Source organism: Zalophus californianus, chromosome 16, assembly GCF_009762305.2.
Source record: "Zalophus californianus isolate mZalCal1 chromosome 16, mZalCal1.pri.v2, whole genome shotgun sequence".
Lineage (NCBI taxonomy): Eukaryota > Metazoa > Chordata > Mammalia > Carnivora > Otariidae > Zalophus > Zalophus californianus.
In genome coordinates, this window is record NC_045610.1 from 168109 (window position 1) to 184506 (window position 16398).

At 54.5% G+C, this 16398-nt stretch overlaps 2 protein-coding genes across 4 annotated transcripts in view; one reads left to right on the forward strand and one right to left on the reverse strand.

The window, feature by feature from the left end:
* ZZEF1 (zinc finger ZZ-type and EF-hand domain containing 1) overlaps positions 1-4098 on the reverse strand; it is a 100740-nt gene extending 96642 nt beyond the window's left edge. For all 3 annotated transcript variants that reach the window (XR_003525159.2, XM_027624833.2, XM_027624832.2), the window contains exon 1: positions 3633-4098. Coding sequence is in view for 2 of the 3 variants with exons in the window: in XM_027624833.2 (XP_027480634.2) it covers positions 3633-3986 (354 nt within the window). In the remaining variant the exon portion in view is untranslated. The remainder of the gene's footprint in view (positions 1-3632) is intronic.
* A 390-nt stretch (positions 4099-4488) lies between these two features.
* Positions 4489-16267, forward strand: LOC113939184 (neuferricin). Its single transcript, XM_027624837.2, has 5 exons — positions 4489-4807; positions 7592-7732; positions 10917-11103; positions 12431-12840; positions 13631-16267. Exons 1-4 carry the CDS (start codon positions 4555-4557, stop codon positions 12645-12647), a joined length of 798 nt encoding a protein of 265 aa, XP_027480638.1. The 5' UTR covers positions 4489-4554; the 3' UTR covers positions 12648-12840; positions 13631-16267.
* The last annotated feature ends 131 nt before the right edge of the window (positions 16268-16398 follow it).

Below are 16398 nucleotides of genomic sequence, written 5' to 3' on the forward strand. Positions count from 1 at the left end.
CGTCCAAACACGTATTTTGTGAGTTTGGTGGATGGATACTTAATACCCTATGACACAGCTCTAGGTGGCCCCAGGGATTTTTACAAAAGTAAAATAACGAACTTGCAACATTTTACAAGTCACCAGTCCTTATTGCTGGGCTTCTGACTCCTTGATGTTTATTTCTGCCACAGTGTGACTACTGTGACTTTGAGTTTCATAACAGGAAGCTACAACCACTCAGGTTTCTCTTCCCATATACTTCTCTAGTTACAGTGGCTGAATGACCTCTGGATTTAACTATGCTCAACAGTCCACCCCTCGAAGGGATTTAAGTTCTCACAGAGCACACATACACACATCACAGGAGGAGGAAACAATGTGGCTATTTTCTCATGAAACCCCAATGAGTGAACAGACGACTGTGTCTCAAGCTGTCTTCTCCCCTAGGACTCCCAGTCTGAGAGAGACCTCCACTTAGCTGCCCCACGGACACATTAAGCTCAGCGTGGCCAAACCAAACTCCTCCTGTCTCCCGGTCTTCCCTTCCTGAAAAGTTTCTGTTCTCAGTATTAACAGCCCTATCTCCTTTCCAGTTGCTTAAGACAGTAATGTTGGTGAAGTCATCCTTAATTCCTTTCCCCTTATAATCCTCTGCTCACACATAAGTCTCAAGGGGGCTTATTCTACATCCTGAATAGCTCTCAGAATTGTTCATGCCATTTTAGCTGCCATCACCCCAGCCTCAAGCCACTTAGTTTCTTACCTGAACTATGGTTAATAGCTTCCTAACTGATCTGCTTGGACCCACTCTAGCCCCTCTACGACCGGCGCCCCAGAAGGCAGCCACAGCATCATGCACCTTGCTCCAGTTTCCAAACTCCTATATAGCAGAGGCTGCAAAGGACTCCCCATGACCTGATTCCTGCCTACTTCTCTAGCCTTCCTCTTCTCCTTCTGCATTCAGGGATCCAGCCATGTGTGTTACACGACTAATTGTAACCTGGTATCTGTTCTCCTCTTTCTCAGTAATCACATCCTTATTTTTCAGCTAAATACATGTACATGGAATAGAAATCTTTCCCAGCCTCCCTTGCAGCTCAGTGCAGCCATGTCACCGGGCTTGAGCCAATGGGAGGTGAGCCCTGCCCTTAAGAAAGGAGGCGTGGCCCTCTCCTTCCATTTCCCTTTCCTGCAGTTGTAATGCACAAAGTGACAGCTGAAGGAATCCTTTGGGTCACTAGGTAGAAGGTGCCTGTGGAGGATGACAGCACAAGATGGATGGGGCCAGGTCCCTGATGACTGAAACTGCCAGGTCAAACCTGGACTACCCACCTGGACTTTTTCGTAAGAAGCTTGTTTACTATTTTTTTTTAAGATTTTATTTATTTATTTATTTGACAGAGAGAGAGAGAGAGAGAGAGAGAGAGAGTACAAGCAGGGGGAGTGGCAGGCAGAGTGAGAGGGGGAGCCTGATGTGGGACTCAATCCCAGGACCCAGGGATCACGATCTGAGCCGAAGGCAGCTGCTTCACCAACTGAGCCACCTAGGCGCCCAGAAGCTTGTCTACTGTTTAAACCACTGATGCACTGACTTTTCTGTCCCTTGCAGCAGTTTTATCTAAGCCTCATACATCACACCATTCTTCCAAATTCTCCATTCTCTGGACTTTGACTTGTGCATGGAATTCCCTCTCCCTGAAACACCGCTAACCCTTCTGCTCCTCATGTGTTATCTATCACCCTTCGATTCTGAGCTGAAATGTGACTTTCCAGGTAAGTTTTCCTTGACTTCCTAGGTGAGGTTAAATCCTCCTGCTCTATTTTCCCTTACACTTTCCTTTGGCTAATACTCAGTATACCTATAATTGCTGGGTTCACGTGAGTCTCCTTCAGTACCACACACTCTTTAAGAGCAAGTATCTGCTTTGTCCACTGTCATCCAAGTGCCTGGTAGTCAGTATATGCCCAACAAATATTTGGTCAGTGAACAATATCATAACCCTTGAGTGATTTCTGGACCATACCTTAAGGACTTCTTGGCCTTGGGCGCTTGGGGGGCTCAGTCGCTTAAGCGTCTGCCTTCAGGTCAGGTCATGATCTCAGGGTCCTGGGATCGAGTCCCGCATCGGGCTCCCTGCTCCGCGGGAAGTCTGCCCCTCCCTCTGCCCATGCTGTCTCTCTTTCTCTCTCTCTCTAAGTAAATAAATAAAATATTTTTTAAAAAAGGACTCCTGGCCTTACATTATAGGACTCCTGTCACCTCTGCTTGTAGCTCTAGTCCTGTCAGACACTCTCAATGTGAATACTGTTTCTCTCTATTCCCTTCTGGACAATTCTGAAATGTGCCAACTCCTTCAACAGATCTACACAGCTCTTTCTAGCGCCCCTTCATTTTCTCTTAATACACCCAGAGCTAGAGAGTGAAGAATTATGTGGACTCTTGGAATTAATATATACATGGAGACTCTTCACTAACTAGTATGACCACGTCTTCAGGAACTGGGATGTCTTACAGGTATTTTTTAAAAGAAAATATAAGAAACATACAAACCCTATTACCTGAATTCTGACCGTATACAGGAAAACATTCTTAAAATATTTTAAAAGCCTCTGGCTGTAAAGGGTACATCACTTTTCAATGGCATTACAAGCACCTGCCAGTTTACTGCTTTATATGCTCACCCTTCACTGACACTGAAGATTCTACCCCACTTACTCATTTTCACAAATTAAGCATCTCTTTGTTATAACACCGTGGAGTTAAAGAAATAGGGTCCCAAGAAGAAGGCAGTGGGACATAAGACAAAGAAGCAAACAAATCAAGAGATCTGAGTGCTAGGTCTTAGGTTGCCAAAGAGTCAGTGGAAGACCCTGGATCAGTTCTCTTTTTAACTGTAAAATGAAATGTACAAGTAATTCCTAACATCCCTTCTGAGAAAAAAATGTTTTGTTGCCATATCAACTTGCTGTTCGTGATTTAATAGAGATGATGTTGGTGATTATGCCAAAAACCGTATCATTACAAGTACTGGCAGGAAACCTGACATTTGGCTGTCAGTTTCAGGTTACATGGAGGTTTAAGTGAGTCTTACTATCTAAAAACCAAATGTGTATTTTGGAAAAGCTAGGTTTTGTGTGATGAGAATGGCTTTTAGAATATGAGCTTTTCCAGTACATGTCATTCTCCTCCCACATTTGTTAGGCGCCCACACTGGATTCAGAAGGTGCTCTGTAAAATCCCACCGGTCAATAAAACAGAATGGTTTTCACTGCCACTCCCTTGATCCCTAGGCCTCCGTTCCCTTCAACCGTCCCGGAGACTGATAAGGAAGATCCAGAGAGCAACCGGGGCAGCGTCAGGCAACAGCACAAGTGTCTGTATTACAAGCACATGCAAAGACACTGGGGCTTGTCGAGTTCTTCAAATCAAGGACGGACTAGTCCAGGCTTTCCACACCTCTAGCAGAGGTTAAAGAGATTCGCAGCCGTCTCCCGGCGTGTACAGGCTGGATGCGAGCGCTCCAAGCTCCCATTCTCAGAACCTGCACCCTACGGGGTCCTGCCTGGCCAGTCTAGAGCCACTGCCCAGCTCTTCACACCCGCCCTGCCCCCGCCCCGCCCCCGCCCCGCAGTCGCCAGCCGGTCCTGACCTCCTCGAACTGCTCGCCCGAGCAGCCGGCGCCACGAGCCTCCAGCAGCTCCCGGAACTGCTCCAGGGTGACTGACTCTTCGCCGCGGCCCAGCCGCTCTTCCAGCCAGCGCAACAGCGCGCCGTGGTGTCTAGACACCAGAGACTCGCAGGGCGGCGCAGGCCGCAACGCCGCCGCCGCCTCTCGCAGTCGGGCGGGCTCCAGCAGCGCCGCGGCGGGCGGCAGCGCCGGGGCCGGGGGGCCCGAGCCGGAGATCGCGCCCGAGTCCGCGGCCCAGTCCTGGTGCGGACCCCAGCCCTCGCCCCCGGCGGCAGCCGCTTCGTCTTCACTGCTGTGACTCGGAGCGTTCCCCATGGAGTCTCCGTCTCGGGCGCCCGGCTGTGCCGCCGCCGCCGCCTCCCCGCCTCGACCTGTCAACCTCCGGCTGCACCCGGCGGACGGGGAGGGGACGACGGCGGCAGAGGCTTCCGGCTTCCTAGCCGTCAAGCGAGGCCTGCCGTCGCAAAGGCGCCGTCAAGCAGACTCAAGCAGATGCCGTAAGACAGAGAGCGAAGGACGGCTTGCGCAGGGGGCGGAAACCCGATTTCCCAGAGGGCGAGTTGCGTCCTAACGCCTACGTCATCCCGCAGCCTCCTTTGCCGCCATCTTTGTTGGGGGTGACAACCGGCGTGGCTGAGCCTTCGCCGCTTACACTCTCGCTATGTCTCCACGTTCACTACCTACGCTGAAAAAAAAGCGAGGCCGGGGAGTGGAGCCAGGCAGTGGTCTTTCGCCAAAGCCGTTTTCCCTTCAGTGCCCCGTTGTCCCCTGGGTGGCGCGGGCGGGACGACGGGGCGTCGCGCCGGTGACGTCCGCCGGTGACGTCGCGCCTGCGTCGCCGCCATCTTGGCCCTGGATGGCGGGGCGGCCGCTTGCGGTCTGAATGCTGAGGCTCGGCGGGCGTGGGCTCTGGCTGGGCCTGGCCGTGGCGGCGGCGGCGGCGGCGGCGGCGGCACGGTGGGTGGGCTGGTGGAGCGGCCGCGCTGGCCTTCGCCTTTTCGTCCCCGAGGAGCTGGCCCGCTACCGCGGCGGCCCCGGGGACCCGGGCCTCTACTTGGCGTTGCTCGGCCGCGTCTACGATGTGTCCTCCGGCCGGAGGCACTACGAGCCAGGGGCCCACTATAGCGGCTTCGCAGGTATTAGCGAGGCGGCCGGTAGCCGCCCTTGCGTCGTTCGTCCGTGCACTTGTTCGCTCATTCGTTCGTCCGTTCATTCATCGGCCGCTTTCTCCCCACAGTCGTCAGGCCGACGTGGGGGCCGTGCGCGGCTGCACCCTCCCTCCGGGCTCTTGCACGCGGGCGGGACGGTGGCCCGCTGTTAGCCCAGCCTGTCTCCCAGGCGCTCTCTGCGACGTAGGTTCGAGGACCGGGCCTCCTGCCGCTTGTCGGCTGCCCAGCGGCCGGCAGGAGCCCCCGGAGGCGTGCTCCGCGCCCCACGACGGGGCTCAGGGCGCAGCGGCGACTGAGACGGCGCCCCTGCCCTCAGACGTGTCCCCTACTGACTCGTGTTCTCTTCAGGGTGTCCCTGTCCCGAGGGACTTCCTTATCCCCACCCAAGTTTCCCCGAAAAATAGTCCATTTGGTGTGAGTCGTTCTTGTTTCTAGTACAGATGCACTTAGGTCCGTTAAAGGTGGTGGGTTAGAGCAGAGAAAGGTCTGGGCCCCTTTACAGTCTTTCCGAAGAAAGCTGCGCATGCGTTAGGCCTGCACCGTCCGTCGGATGAGATGTATTCTGCCGCCCCGTCCAACCAGGCTGGAGGGAGCACCACCGCCCAGGTTAAAAAGGAGCGAACAATGCTGAGCTCGGCCAGTGACTAGGCTGATGCTAAAGACTCACTTTCCATTTGTCATAGTCTTAAGAGTTGGGAAGCCGCCTCGGGTACGGAAGTCACTGCCCTGTCTCTAGGGAGGACTTCAGGGACGGGTCAGTTGGTGTTGCCAAGCTCCTCCAACAGCCCAGCGAGGAAAGAACTTACCGGAGCTACACAGTGATCTAGAAGCCGAGCTGGGCCTGGGGTCAGGGTTCATTCACCGGCCCGTCGAGGGCAGTCGGCAGTGCACGGCCCCGTCACACCCTGTCGCAGCTGCCACAGCAGGACGCACAAGCGTGAACATAAAACCCTTCTTCCCCGGGGTCACCGTTTGCAGTGTGCTCTGGCGTCTGCCGAGTTCCTCTGTGCCTGTTGCACACTCAGCATCGATGCACTGACCACTGCCACGCAGCCCGCCTTGTGCCAGGTGCTGAGGAATCAGAAATTCGTGCTCCCTACCACCCACACAGCCTAGGAGGGAAGCAGAGATGTGCGTTCGTGTGGTCAATATTTGTATTATTGTCTATCTATTAAGATAGAATTCACACAATATAAAATCCACCCTTTTAAAGTATACACTTAAGTACTTTTTAATATAGCCAGAAAGTTGTGCAAACCACAGCATCATCTAATTCCAGGCATTTTATCACCCCAAAGAAACCCCATATCTGTTAGCAGTCACTCCCCAGTCCCTCCTACCCCTCAGCCCCTGGCAACCTCTTGTCTGCTTCCATCTGAAGATATGCCTGTTTGGACTTTTCATATAAGTGGAGTCATACATGAGGCCTTTTGTGTCTGGCTTTTTTCACTTAGCACAGCATTTTCAAAGTTCATCCAGGCTGGATCGTCACGTATCGGTACTGCATTCCGCATTGTGACCAAATAATATTCTGTTGTATGTATATACCACATTTTGTGTATTTAATCATCATTTGTTAGACGTTTTGGTTGTTTCCATTTTTTGCCTATTACGAAAACACGGCTATGAACATACATGTGCACGTTTTTGTTTGGACCTGTGTTTTCAGTTCTCATGTAGTAACTCTTGTGTTTCGCTTTTTGAGAAACTGCCAAGCTGTTTTCTAAAGTGGCTGTACCCCTACCATCAATGTAGTAGAGTTCCAGTTTCTCCACATTCTCGCCAAACTGGTCATCTTTTTGATTATAGTCATTTAATGGGTTTGATTATTTGCATTTCCCCAATAACTATGATGTTGAGCATCTTTTTATGTGCTTGTTGACCATTTGTGTATCTTCCGTGAAGAAAGGTCTGTTCAAATCCTTTTCCGTTTTTTAATTGGGTTGTCTTTTTACTTTGAGTTGGGAGAGTTCTTTATATACTCTGCATACTAGGCCCTTATCAGATCCATGATTTGTGACTATTTTTCCCCTGCCGTAGGTTGTCTTTTCACTTTCTTGATTGTGTGCTGTAGGGCACAAAATTTTAAAATTTTGATCGAGTTTATTTTTTCTTTGTTAGCTTGTGCTTTTGGTGTCCTATCTAAGAAACCATCACCTAATCCAAGGGCACAAACATTTACCCTATGTTTTCTTCTAAGAATTTTACAGTTTGAGCTCATTCATGTCATTGATCTATTTTGAGTTAATTTTATATATGTTGTGAGGTAGGGGCCCACTTTCATTCTTTTGCATGTTGCTCTCCAGTTGTCCAAGCACCATTTGTTGAAAACACTATTCTTTCCCCCTTTGAATTATTGAAATAATTATTGAGAATTGACTTACTGAAAATTGACTGTAAATGCATGGGTTTCATTAGCCAATATTTATTGATAATTACTAAAGACTAGGCACTACCAGACACTGGGGAATCAATACTAAGTTTGGTGTGTTCTCTGCCCTGATAAAACTAGCAGACCAGTAGGAAAGGCAGACATTAGATAGTTATTACATCAACAATTAATGAGTTATTTTGTGACAAGTGTTAAAAGGAAGACATACTTGTGTTAACATCTGTCCCAGCGAGGGGAGATGAGCTTTTCCTGGAGATGGGGATTAGGGGTTTCCAGATGTTTCTCAGAAAATAAGTTCTTGAGTTGGTACAGTGCCGGCAATTTACGAGCTCATCTACTTGGAAACCCGTCTCCTGCAGGCCGGGATGCATCAAGGGCGTTTGTGACTGGGGACTACTCCGAAGCAGGCCTGGTGGACCATGTAGCTGACTTGTCATTTTCGGAGGTGCTGACCCTTCAAAATTGGCTTTCATTCTACGAGAAGAATTACGAATTCGTTGGTAGGTATTCCACAGGTCACTTCCATAGATTCTATTCAGTTGTCCTGCAATTTTTTAAAAGAGTTAGAGTTCGTTGGGGATTGGATTCAAGCTTAAAATCTGTACAATACCCATGAAATTTTCCCTTAAACTCTGGTTGTTAGTGTGGCTGTGAGTCCCCGAAGGAAGTGTTTGGGGCACTTGTTTCTCTCACTCATACTCTTGGGAGAGGATGATCCTGCCGTTTGCTTTGGCCTCTGTGGCCCCAAAGCCAGGGGTTACCTGCCGCACCTTGAATCACCAGCTCCAGGAGCCTCGCTGGGTCCCAGGCATCGGGCTTCGGCACCCAGTCAGGAAGGCTCAAGGCCTACGTTTGTGTGCAGTTTTGACAAATACTCTTATTTAACCCTGTAGGGAGACCAGCATTAGTCTGTGTCCATCCCGAAGGAACTGTCTCCCAAACACTTGTTAAAGCCAGTTGTGCCGGGCATGCAAGGAGGGAATCACCTTTGAAATAGAAAGACACCTAACAGGTCCCAGAGAAACGTTAGACTCTAAACACTAGAGTGCTTTGTAAACACTGAAAATTGGAGTGGTTGGGGCCCTTTTCCCTCTTTGGAGCCCAACTGGACACGGCTGACTGCCTGGGGAACATCAGTGCTCCTCACCACCAGAACGGGTCTCGGTTGGGAGCGTTCCGTCTCTGCCCCTAATACCTCTGACTGTCTGCTCTGTCTTGACCACTTGGGTTACCTTTTCTGAGAACCTTGGCCTTTGCCCCAGCTCCTCCGCTCCCTCCACATCCAACTGACCAGAACACCCACAGTTCTGTGTGCAGCCCCCCACCACACACACTTGTTGGCTCCTGCCCTCCCAGCCTGCACACCCCCTTCTGGGTTTTCCTCCAGGCTGTTCCGGGCCATTCCTGACACCACAACCACGTCTGCACTGAAGGGACTGAGAGCTCTCTGCAGACCTTCAGGAGGCTGGGTTCTCCCTTTTTCCCGGGAGGTTGGTTGAAATATTACCAGGTTAATAAGGAAGAGAAATCCTAACACAAAAGAATAAGAATAGAGCCCTGAGAGTGGGCAAAAGCTGCCAGAGCAAACACGTCATCCTGATATTTGGGGAGCAAAGTGCTGTGTTTGAACAGTGTTAGTGTATGTGTGTGAGGGTCGGGAAGGGACTGTAGTCAGTCAGCATGTATTTGAATACCTACTATGGGTAAGTGATGGTTCTGGTCCTCATGGGGACCGGACCAGGGATGAGTTGAGTGCAGGTCCTGCCCTCTTTTGGCTCGTTCTATAGGAGGGGGGCTGTGTTAGGCTCTTTCGGGCCCAGAAAAGCCCCCCCAGAGGAGGAAGTGAAGATAGGAAGCCATCTCGGCAGCCAGTGGCCAAGCCTCACAGGCCAACGAGATGTCTCTGTGTTCTGGATACAGTGTTGGCTTGGAGACCCAGCCGGTGGTGACCGCCATTCTCACGACACAGCTTCTCCAACTCTTTCTCTGTGGCCTCTGTGACTCCTGCCTCTCTCTGGGTCTCATGTCTAAAACCCAGCATGACAGGCTTGTCGCTGTGCACAAAGAGACCCTCTAGGAGGAAGTTTTCTGCTAGATCAACTCAGAGGCTGCACCCTGATCCCCTCATATATTCTAATAAGCACTGAAAATGAATGCTCTGTACTGGGCTGTTTTGAGGGCTGGGGCCTCACTGGTGGGGAGGAGAGACATACGTGAACAAGTAAACCGACCACACAATCCCAGTTGGGACTGAGTGTAAATAAAATGGATTGATGTGTGTGGGGGGTGTGGGGTGGGGCACCTTTGAGCAGATGTTCAGGGGAGGCCTGTTGGAGGGGTTAGTAGGTGAGCAGAGACCTGGATGTGAGGAGCCAGTCAGACTTGAGGTCTGGGAAGAGAGTATTCCAGGCTGAGGGAGCAGTGCCGAGACGGGGGGCAGCTAAGCACAGTCAGCAGATAGAAAGGAAGCCAACGTGCAGAGCCAACAGCACACTAGGGAAGGAAGGAATGGCCTGGGAAGAGTTTGCAGAAGCAAAGAGAAGTCAGATGGCAAGAGTCTTGGAGGCCTTGACAAGAAGTCTGTATTTTATCCACATGCTTTCAGAAGCCACGGCATGGAGGAGATAGGAAGTGACTCATGTTTTCCAAAAATCAGTCAATTGCTTTGTGCAGAAAGAACTGAAGTAGCTGGATCATCAGGAGGCCACAGCTGCAGGCTGTAGTTTGGGTTAGAAATGAAGGTGGCCAGAACCACGGTGTCTTCTAGAGGCCGGCCAGACGAGATTTGCTGTTGGATGGTCATGAGCACAGGAAAGTGTACGTTGTATACGAAGGAGCAGCAGCTCCTAATCCAGGTCACAAAAGTGACGTGAACAGAATTGGACAAGTCGGGATGGTTGGCCGTGAGGGGGGACGAAGCTGCCCCTGGCGGCCTAGGAGTGCAGGGCTCAAGGCTGCTCAGGCACCTGCTCTTCTTGGCCGGCCCTTCTAGAAGCACTTTCTGCTGCTGCTTCCTGTGGCAGGTGCTGCAGGAAGCAGCCCGCACATCAGGACTCAGAGATGAAAGTCCCTGCCCCAAAGGAGAGCTGACCCCTCTGGCTCAGGCCTGCAGGTTCATGGACCACTTGCTGGCTGTTTCCATTCAGTTTGTGCACCGCAGGACTGAGGGAGAGAGAATGGTGGAGGGAGAGTGTGGGCGCCAGCTTCAGGGCCCTCCCAGCTACTCAGCCTCCCTGTCTCTCTCCTAGGTGGTTCTGGGGGTTTGCAGAATGTTGGTGAAGCGCAAGCGTAGCGCCTGACCTTGAGTAAATGCTCAATAAATGACTTATTGATAGTTCTACAAGACAAAATCATTTCACTTTGGGAAGAATTGAGCCACAAAAACGTGACCCAATAAGCCAGTCATTTGTCGTACATTTATGGAACACGTCCTGCGTGCCTCCAGCACCACGGAGCATGGAGGAAGGAATCACATGCAGTTCTGCCCTCCAGGAAGCGCTGTCTGCATATGGGGAAGGGTGGGCGGCCTCCGTATGGGGGAGTCCACAGCTAGAGCAGGCTCGCTTCTATGTGGGGTCTTGTCAGACATCAAGGGGTTCTTAGTCCTGGGCCAGGAACCCTGGGAGCTTGGGCTTCACCCTGGAGGTGACCGAGACCCTGACATCAGCTGTCCGGTCGCCACAGGAAGGGTGATAGGACGGTTCTACGGCGAGGACGGCCTCCCTACGCCGGAACTGACCCAGGTGGAAGCCACGATCAGCCAAGGCTTGGAGGCGGGCCGGCGGGCGCTGGAGGAGAAGCAGACGTTCCCACCGTGCAATGCCGAGTGGAGCTCCAACAGGGGCAGCCGGTTCTGGTGTTCCCCAGAGAGGTACACAGGCTTCCCTCCCACACGTGACTCGGGGACGCCATAACCCAGCTGTCCATCCAGGGGGACTCAAAGTACAGGCGCTCTGGGTAGTGAGTCTCACCTGGCTACATGTCCGAGGCTTCTGGGGGCCCTGACAACAGGTGAGGTGACGGTGAGGACCCGGGCGTGTGTTTTGTTTGCTTGCACTCCCCAGAGACCCCGGCCTGGGATGAGCAGGCCCAAGTACAGCTGCTTGGTTTGGCCTGTTGATCCGTCCAGGGGCCTCCGTTCCCTCGTCTGCACAAATCCCAGCCGCCTACAGGGACGAGGAGGCGGGGCCGGCCCGCGGCACGAAACATGGCAACTGCTGAGTGTTTTCCGAGAAGCCCTTTCCTGTAGAAATAAAGTGAGGAGAGCCCGATCAGAGTAGACGCCCCAGAGATTATTCCTGGGTTGTTTGGGGGCAGCTGGAGGAAGAACAGGTGTTTAATCATCAGGCCCTCAATCCCCTTAACTCTGATGCAGAAGATGGGGACCTCCCCCCCCCCGGCACACACAGCAAGCTTCAAGGGCCTCAAGTACGAGCCCAGCTCTCCCTGAGAAGCAGGGGAGCCCCTTCCTCAAGTGTAAGCTGTGTCCGTCCACCCTCTTCTGTGCGGAGAGGCCTTCTTGCTCTCCTTGTGTGGACGAGAGCCAACAGCCAAAGCTGCTAGCTTTCCCCAGGCCCAGCCCCTGTGTCCATCACATTTCCTCCACCTTAATTCAGGGAGCAGGTGTGGAAGGGGCAGGAAGGAAAGCTCCTGTCCAGTTTTGAAGGGACAGGGCCTGGCCTCCAGAAAGAGGGGCTCGGGGAACCTGGGCTGCCCACCGGAGGGCCTGCCTGCCGGTCTCAGCGGCCCCTCTGGCCTCACTGCCTGCCCTCCCCCGGCGAGTCCACCCCATCCCTGTGCCTCAGCTCTGTTGTAACTCCCTTTGGAAACGACAAAGGAGTCCTGAGTTCAGACAGGGACTGGGTGTGCAGTAAGGGGAAGGGAAGGAGTGCCGGAGGCACTAGGATGCAGTGGGGGATCGGAGCCAGACCCTGTTTCTGAGACGGCCACAGGCCTGTGGGGGAGAGCCTTTCCCAGGTGTCAGCAGTGTGGGGGAGTGGCGCTGGCTCCTGGGGAGGCGCAGGGCAGGGCCCAGGAGCCCCGGGACGGCAGCGGAAGCTGGAGCAAGTCAGGAGGGCCGGCAGGGTTAGGGGGCGCACGCTGCAGACCCCCACCTCGGGAAATCGCCAGGTGGCCTCCCCCGCTCCCCTCGCCAGAGACCCATGAGTTCCTGCCAGTAACACGTCCTTGTTCCTCAGCGGAGGTGTGAGCAGAGACTGGATCGGTGTCCCCAGGAAGCTGTACAAGCCGGGTGCCAAGGAGCCCCGCTGTGTGTGCGTGAGAACCACCGGACCCCCTAGCGACCAGTCACCGGGCCTCCCTGCAGACACGAACCGTGGAGACTTGGACCACCCCAACTTGGGGGAGTACACGGGCTGCCCACCCTCGGCCATCACCTGCTCCTTCCCGCTGTGAGCCCGTGCCCCAGATGGTGAGAACCCACAGAGAACCCTGCCTGGAAGCACCCTGCCCATACTCTGCAAACGTGGCCCACGCCCCTCACCGAGGGCTCACCCTCCTGTGCCTGAGACCAGAGCGCGCCAACCTGCCCGGCACCAGTCAGCCTGTTTGTGATCTACTCGCCATCCTTCTTCAGAGCCCTCAGACGGTAAGGCGCGCAAATCTGCCCAGCTCAAAGCTAACCGGACTGCCAGGCCCTACCTGTAACTCCTCACCCGGTTAGGGCACGGGGGGCACCGGCAAATCAGAGACAGGCAGATGCGTCCAGAGAAGCCACGGATCACTAAGAGCGTCCATGTCACTCTCCTGGGTTCCCCTGATTTGACCTCCACCCTGAGCCACGCCACGCCACGCCACACCTAGTTGATGGCAGCCGAGCCCCACCGGGAGAGGGAACAAGGAAACGGGGCAGGCTCATCCTGGAGGGGAAGGGCTCTTGCTTATATGGAGGCAGCAAATCCAGACGCCTCCGAGCAACAGTTTGAAGTGAGGATATTCTCTTTTAAGCATTTAGAATTAGGTGTGGGAGAAGTCTGCTTTTTGATCAGAAAGTAGTTTCTTTGCTGTGATGCTTCTCCCGGTGGGGTGTGTGTCCAGGGCAACCCGTCGCCCCTATGCCAACCCCACTGACCGGAGGAGCTTCTTACTGGGGACCTACCCTCTGCCGCCACCCCCCCGCCGCCGCCTGCCTCACGGCGCTTCCCCCTCCTGAAGGAAGCCCTCCTCTGTGGCACTGATCTACTTCCCGCCACAGCTACACCTGTGGCCACGCTGCGTGTACTCAGGGTCCTTGCTCCTCAGCCCCCCTCGGCTGTGCAGCAGGCTAGACTCTGCCCTCTTCACCCCAAGGCCATGGCCGTCCGGGACTGGCCACACCTGACGGCCTCTGGGAAACCCTCCCTTGGCTCTTGCCTGATTGACTCCCTTTTCTCCCCCAGGCACCCCTCTCGGCCCATGCGCCCCCCACCAGGTCTCCTCACTCCCGCCTCAGCTGCATCCGGATGGGCGCTCCTGGGAGCACGTCCTAGGCACCCAGACTCCCCGCTTCCGGATTCAGTCACCTTGTGATGTCACACCAAGTGAGGACCCCGGCAGCCATCCAGAAGGCCATCCTCTGCTCCTCCCCTCCTCCCAGGCCATCTCAGGGCCCCGGCCCTCCCCCAACCCACCCCCCCCAGCAGCCTCCCCAGCTCCGGGCTGTCATTTCTCACCCGGAAGCCACAAGTCTCACTGTCCTCTCCCACGCTGCCCTCCACCCTGTTGTGAGCGGTCACCCTGGATGACCAGGGCGCCCCCCCTCACCTTCAGTGACTTCCCACATCCACGGCTCTCCCACCACCTCCCCGTGCACCGGGGCACCCTTCCCTGCAGCCTCGTCCACCGCACCGTGCCTGCAGAGCCTCCACCAGGCTGTCCCTCCTGCCTGGACTGGCACCTCTCGGGAGGTTGTGCTCGCCTGGCCTGCCTGCAGCCTTGTTCTCTTGTAAGACAACCACCCAGGTTTCCCACCCGCCGCTCTCCCTGCACAAGGACCGAGGGGTCCCCAGCTTGGTGTCCTGCACCCCAGTACCCTGCACGGGGTGTCAGTGCGCAAGTTAGCTCTTAGTCTGCAGATGAGGCAGCACAGAGCAGTGCAGCTGAGCCTCGAACTCCAGGTTCTTGCCCCAACTCCGTGCTGTTTGCACCCCTCCATAGCTTGCTGTGTCCCTGTGGGGTGGGAGGGGGCAGGCGAGGCTCACCTCAGGGAGGCTGTAGTCGGCGACAGGAGCCCCGCTAGAGCCCCAGAGGCCATCCTCGGGGTGGGAATGAGGGACAGTGTGGGGGCCCGGTGCAGAGGAGTGCAGACCCTCCCAAAACAAATAGAAATGAACGGAACAAGGCACCCTGTCATCCCAGCCGAGTGTGGCCGGGGAGGGCCCTGGGCACCCACTCTCCGCCGGACTGCAGGCTGCTCACTTCCTCTTTGCCACCAACATGTACTTTATCGTGAAGAGCTCCTTGTGTTGGGGTGGCGGTCGAATCTTCAAAGGGCTCAGCCGTGAGGAAGCTCGTGGTTACTGGAGCAGTCGCTCTCCTTCGTCCTTCCGGAAGTGGCCCCAGGGCAGAGCTCTGGTGGATGGAGGCAGGCCCCCCAGGACGGCTCTGGCAGGGAGGACTTGCTGGAGAGGGAGATGATGCTGGGCAAGGGGCTTCACCTGTTCTCGTGTAACCTCTCTGCTGGCCTTGAGAGGGTCCGGAGAAGGGGCACAACAGAGCTGAGCTGTTCCCCCACATCTGCTTTCCTGCTGCCCCCACGAGCAGGGCTGCGTTGAGCATGCTGGGCAGCTGCCCGCGCGCACCCAGGAGTGGAGCGCCTGGGGGTCAAAGGGAGCCATACCAGGCCATTGCCCATCCCTGGCTCGTGTAGCTCTGGGGCAACTGGGACCTGGAATACCCCGCGCACAGGTTGGGGCCCTGTCCAGAAATCCGTGGTGCCCCTAGAGGACGAAGCGAACGTCCCACCCCCGTCTTGAGAGCTCCCCCAGCAGCAGAGGCCCCAGGCTCCTGCAGGGAAACCGCAGACGTTGCTCCCATCAGCGCCCCCAGAGGGGGTTCTGTGCCCTTGCATGAGAGGAGGGGCGCGTTACCCATTTCTGATGACCTCCCGCAAGGAAAGAAACCGTAGGAGCCAGGAAGGACCGCGGTCGCCACTCCAGCTTTATGGGTGCGGACACTAAGGCCCAGAAGTTACGACGCTTGCCCAATACTGTCAGCGGATCAGTAACAGAACGAAAACCCGGTGCCCTTCCCCGGCTGGGCAACGGCGTGGGAGCCTATGCAGGCCCCGTTGTTTGTACTCACATGTTAGGACTAGTGTTCCCCTCAAGGACGCCTGTTAGGTTTACGGGAGATTGTCCTGTGGAAGCACTTAGCAGTGCCTGTTAACCATGAGAAAAGCCAGCAGAGAATGAGCTCTGTCTCCACAGCTGGTCGGAACCTGGGGGAGCAAGCTAGAAGACAGGGAAAGAAAGGGGGTGCGTCCGTCCCAGCACAGGCGGCGGCCGGGTGGGGGTGGCTAGCTGTATGGTCCGTTCAGGGCGTTATGGGCCCCTCGACTTCACACCTTCCCGAGTGTTCTCTGAAACCCCCAGTGCCGGTCCTCCCTCTAGACCACGACCAGCAGAACCCTCGCCGGGGCTGGACCCTCCCGAGGAGTCTCAAAGGGAGCGTGGCCACCCACGCAGCCTGGGCTGTTGCCTGGCCTGGAGCATGTCCAGGCGGCTGGTGGGTTATGCCTAAAACAGCTACTTTTTGACTGCTGTCACCAATGTGCTTCTGAAAAGTGTTGGAAATCCAAACTTCCCGAGAGGGTGAGCTATTCAAGGAATGTGTTCACGTGCCAGGAGTTAATGGGTTAGCCCAGTGATGGGTATGAAGGAGGGCACATTCTGCGTGGAGCACTGGGTGTTATATGCAAACAATGAATCATGGATCACTACATCAAAAAAAAAAATTTTGTTTTTAATGCTTATTGGTATTTCTGCATTAAAAAGTTTAACTACAAATGTCTTATTAAAGTTTCCACTTGAAACGCACAATTTTACCTCATTTTATTGTAAGGAATTGTTAAAGAAAATGCAAATATCAATATTTGAAAAATACATTCCATTACATGGACTCCAAAGAAACAATGCCGATCAAAGCGTCCTGGTCCCACACATGATAC

Coding starts and splice junctions, on each gene's coding strand:
- LOC113939184 (XM_027624837.2), top strand. CDS start 4,555: ATGCTGAGGCTCGGCGGGCGTGGGCTCTGGCTGGGCCTGGCCGTGGCG. Junction 7,733..10,916: donor GAAGAATTACGAATTCGTTG/GTAGGTATTCCA, acceptor CGGTCGCCACAG/GAAGGGTGATAGGACGGTTC. Junction 11,104..12,430: donor TTCTGGTGTTCCCCAGAGAG/GTACACAGGCTT, acceptor CTTGTTCCTCAG/CGGAGGTGTGAGCAGAGACT.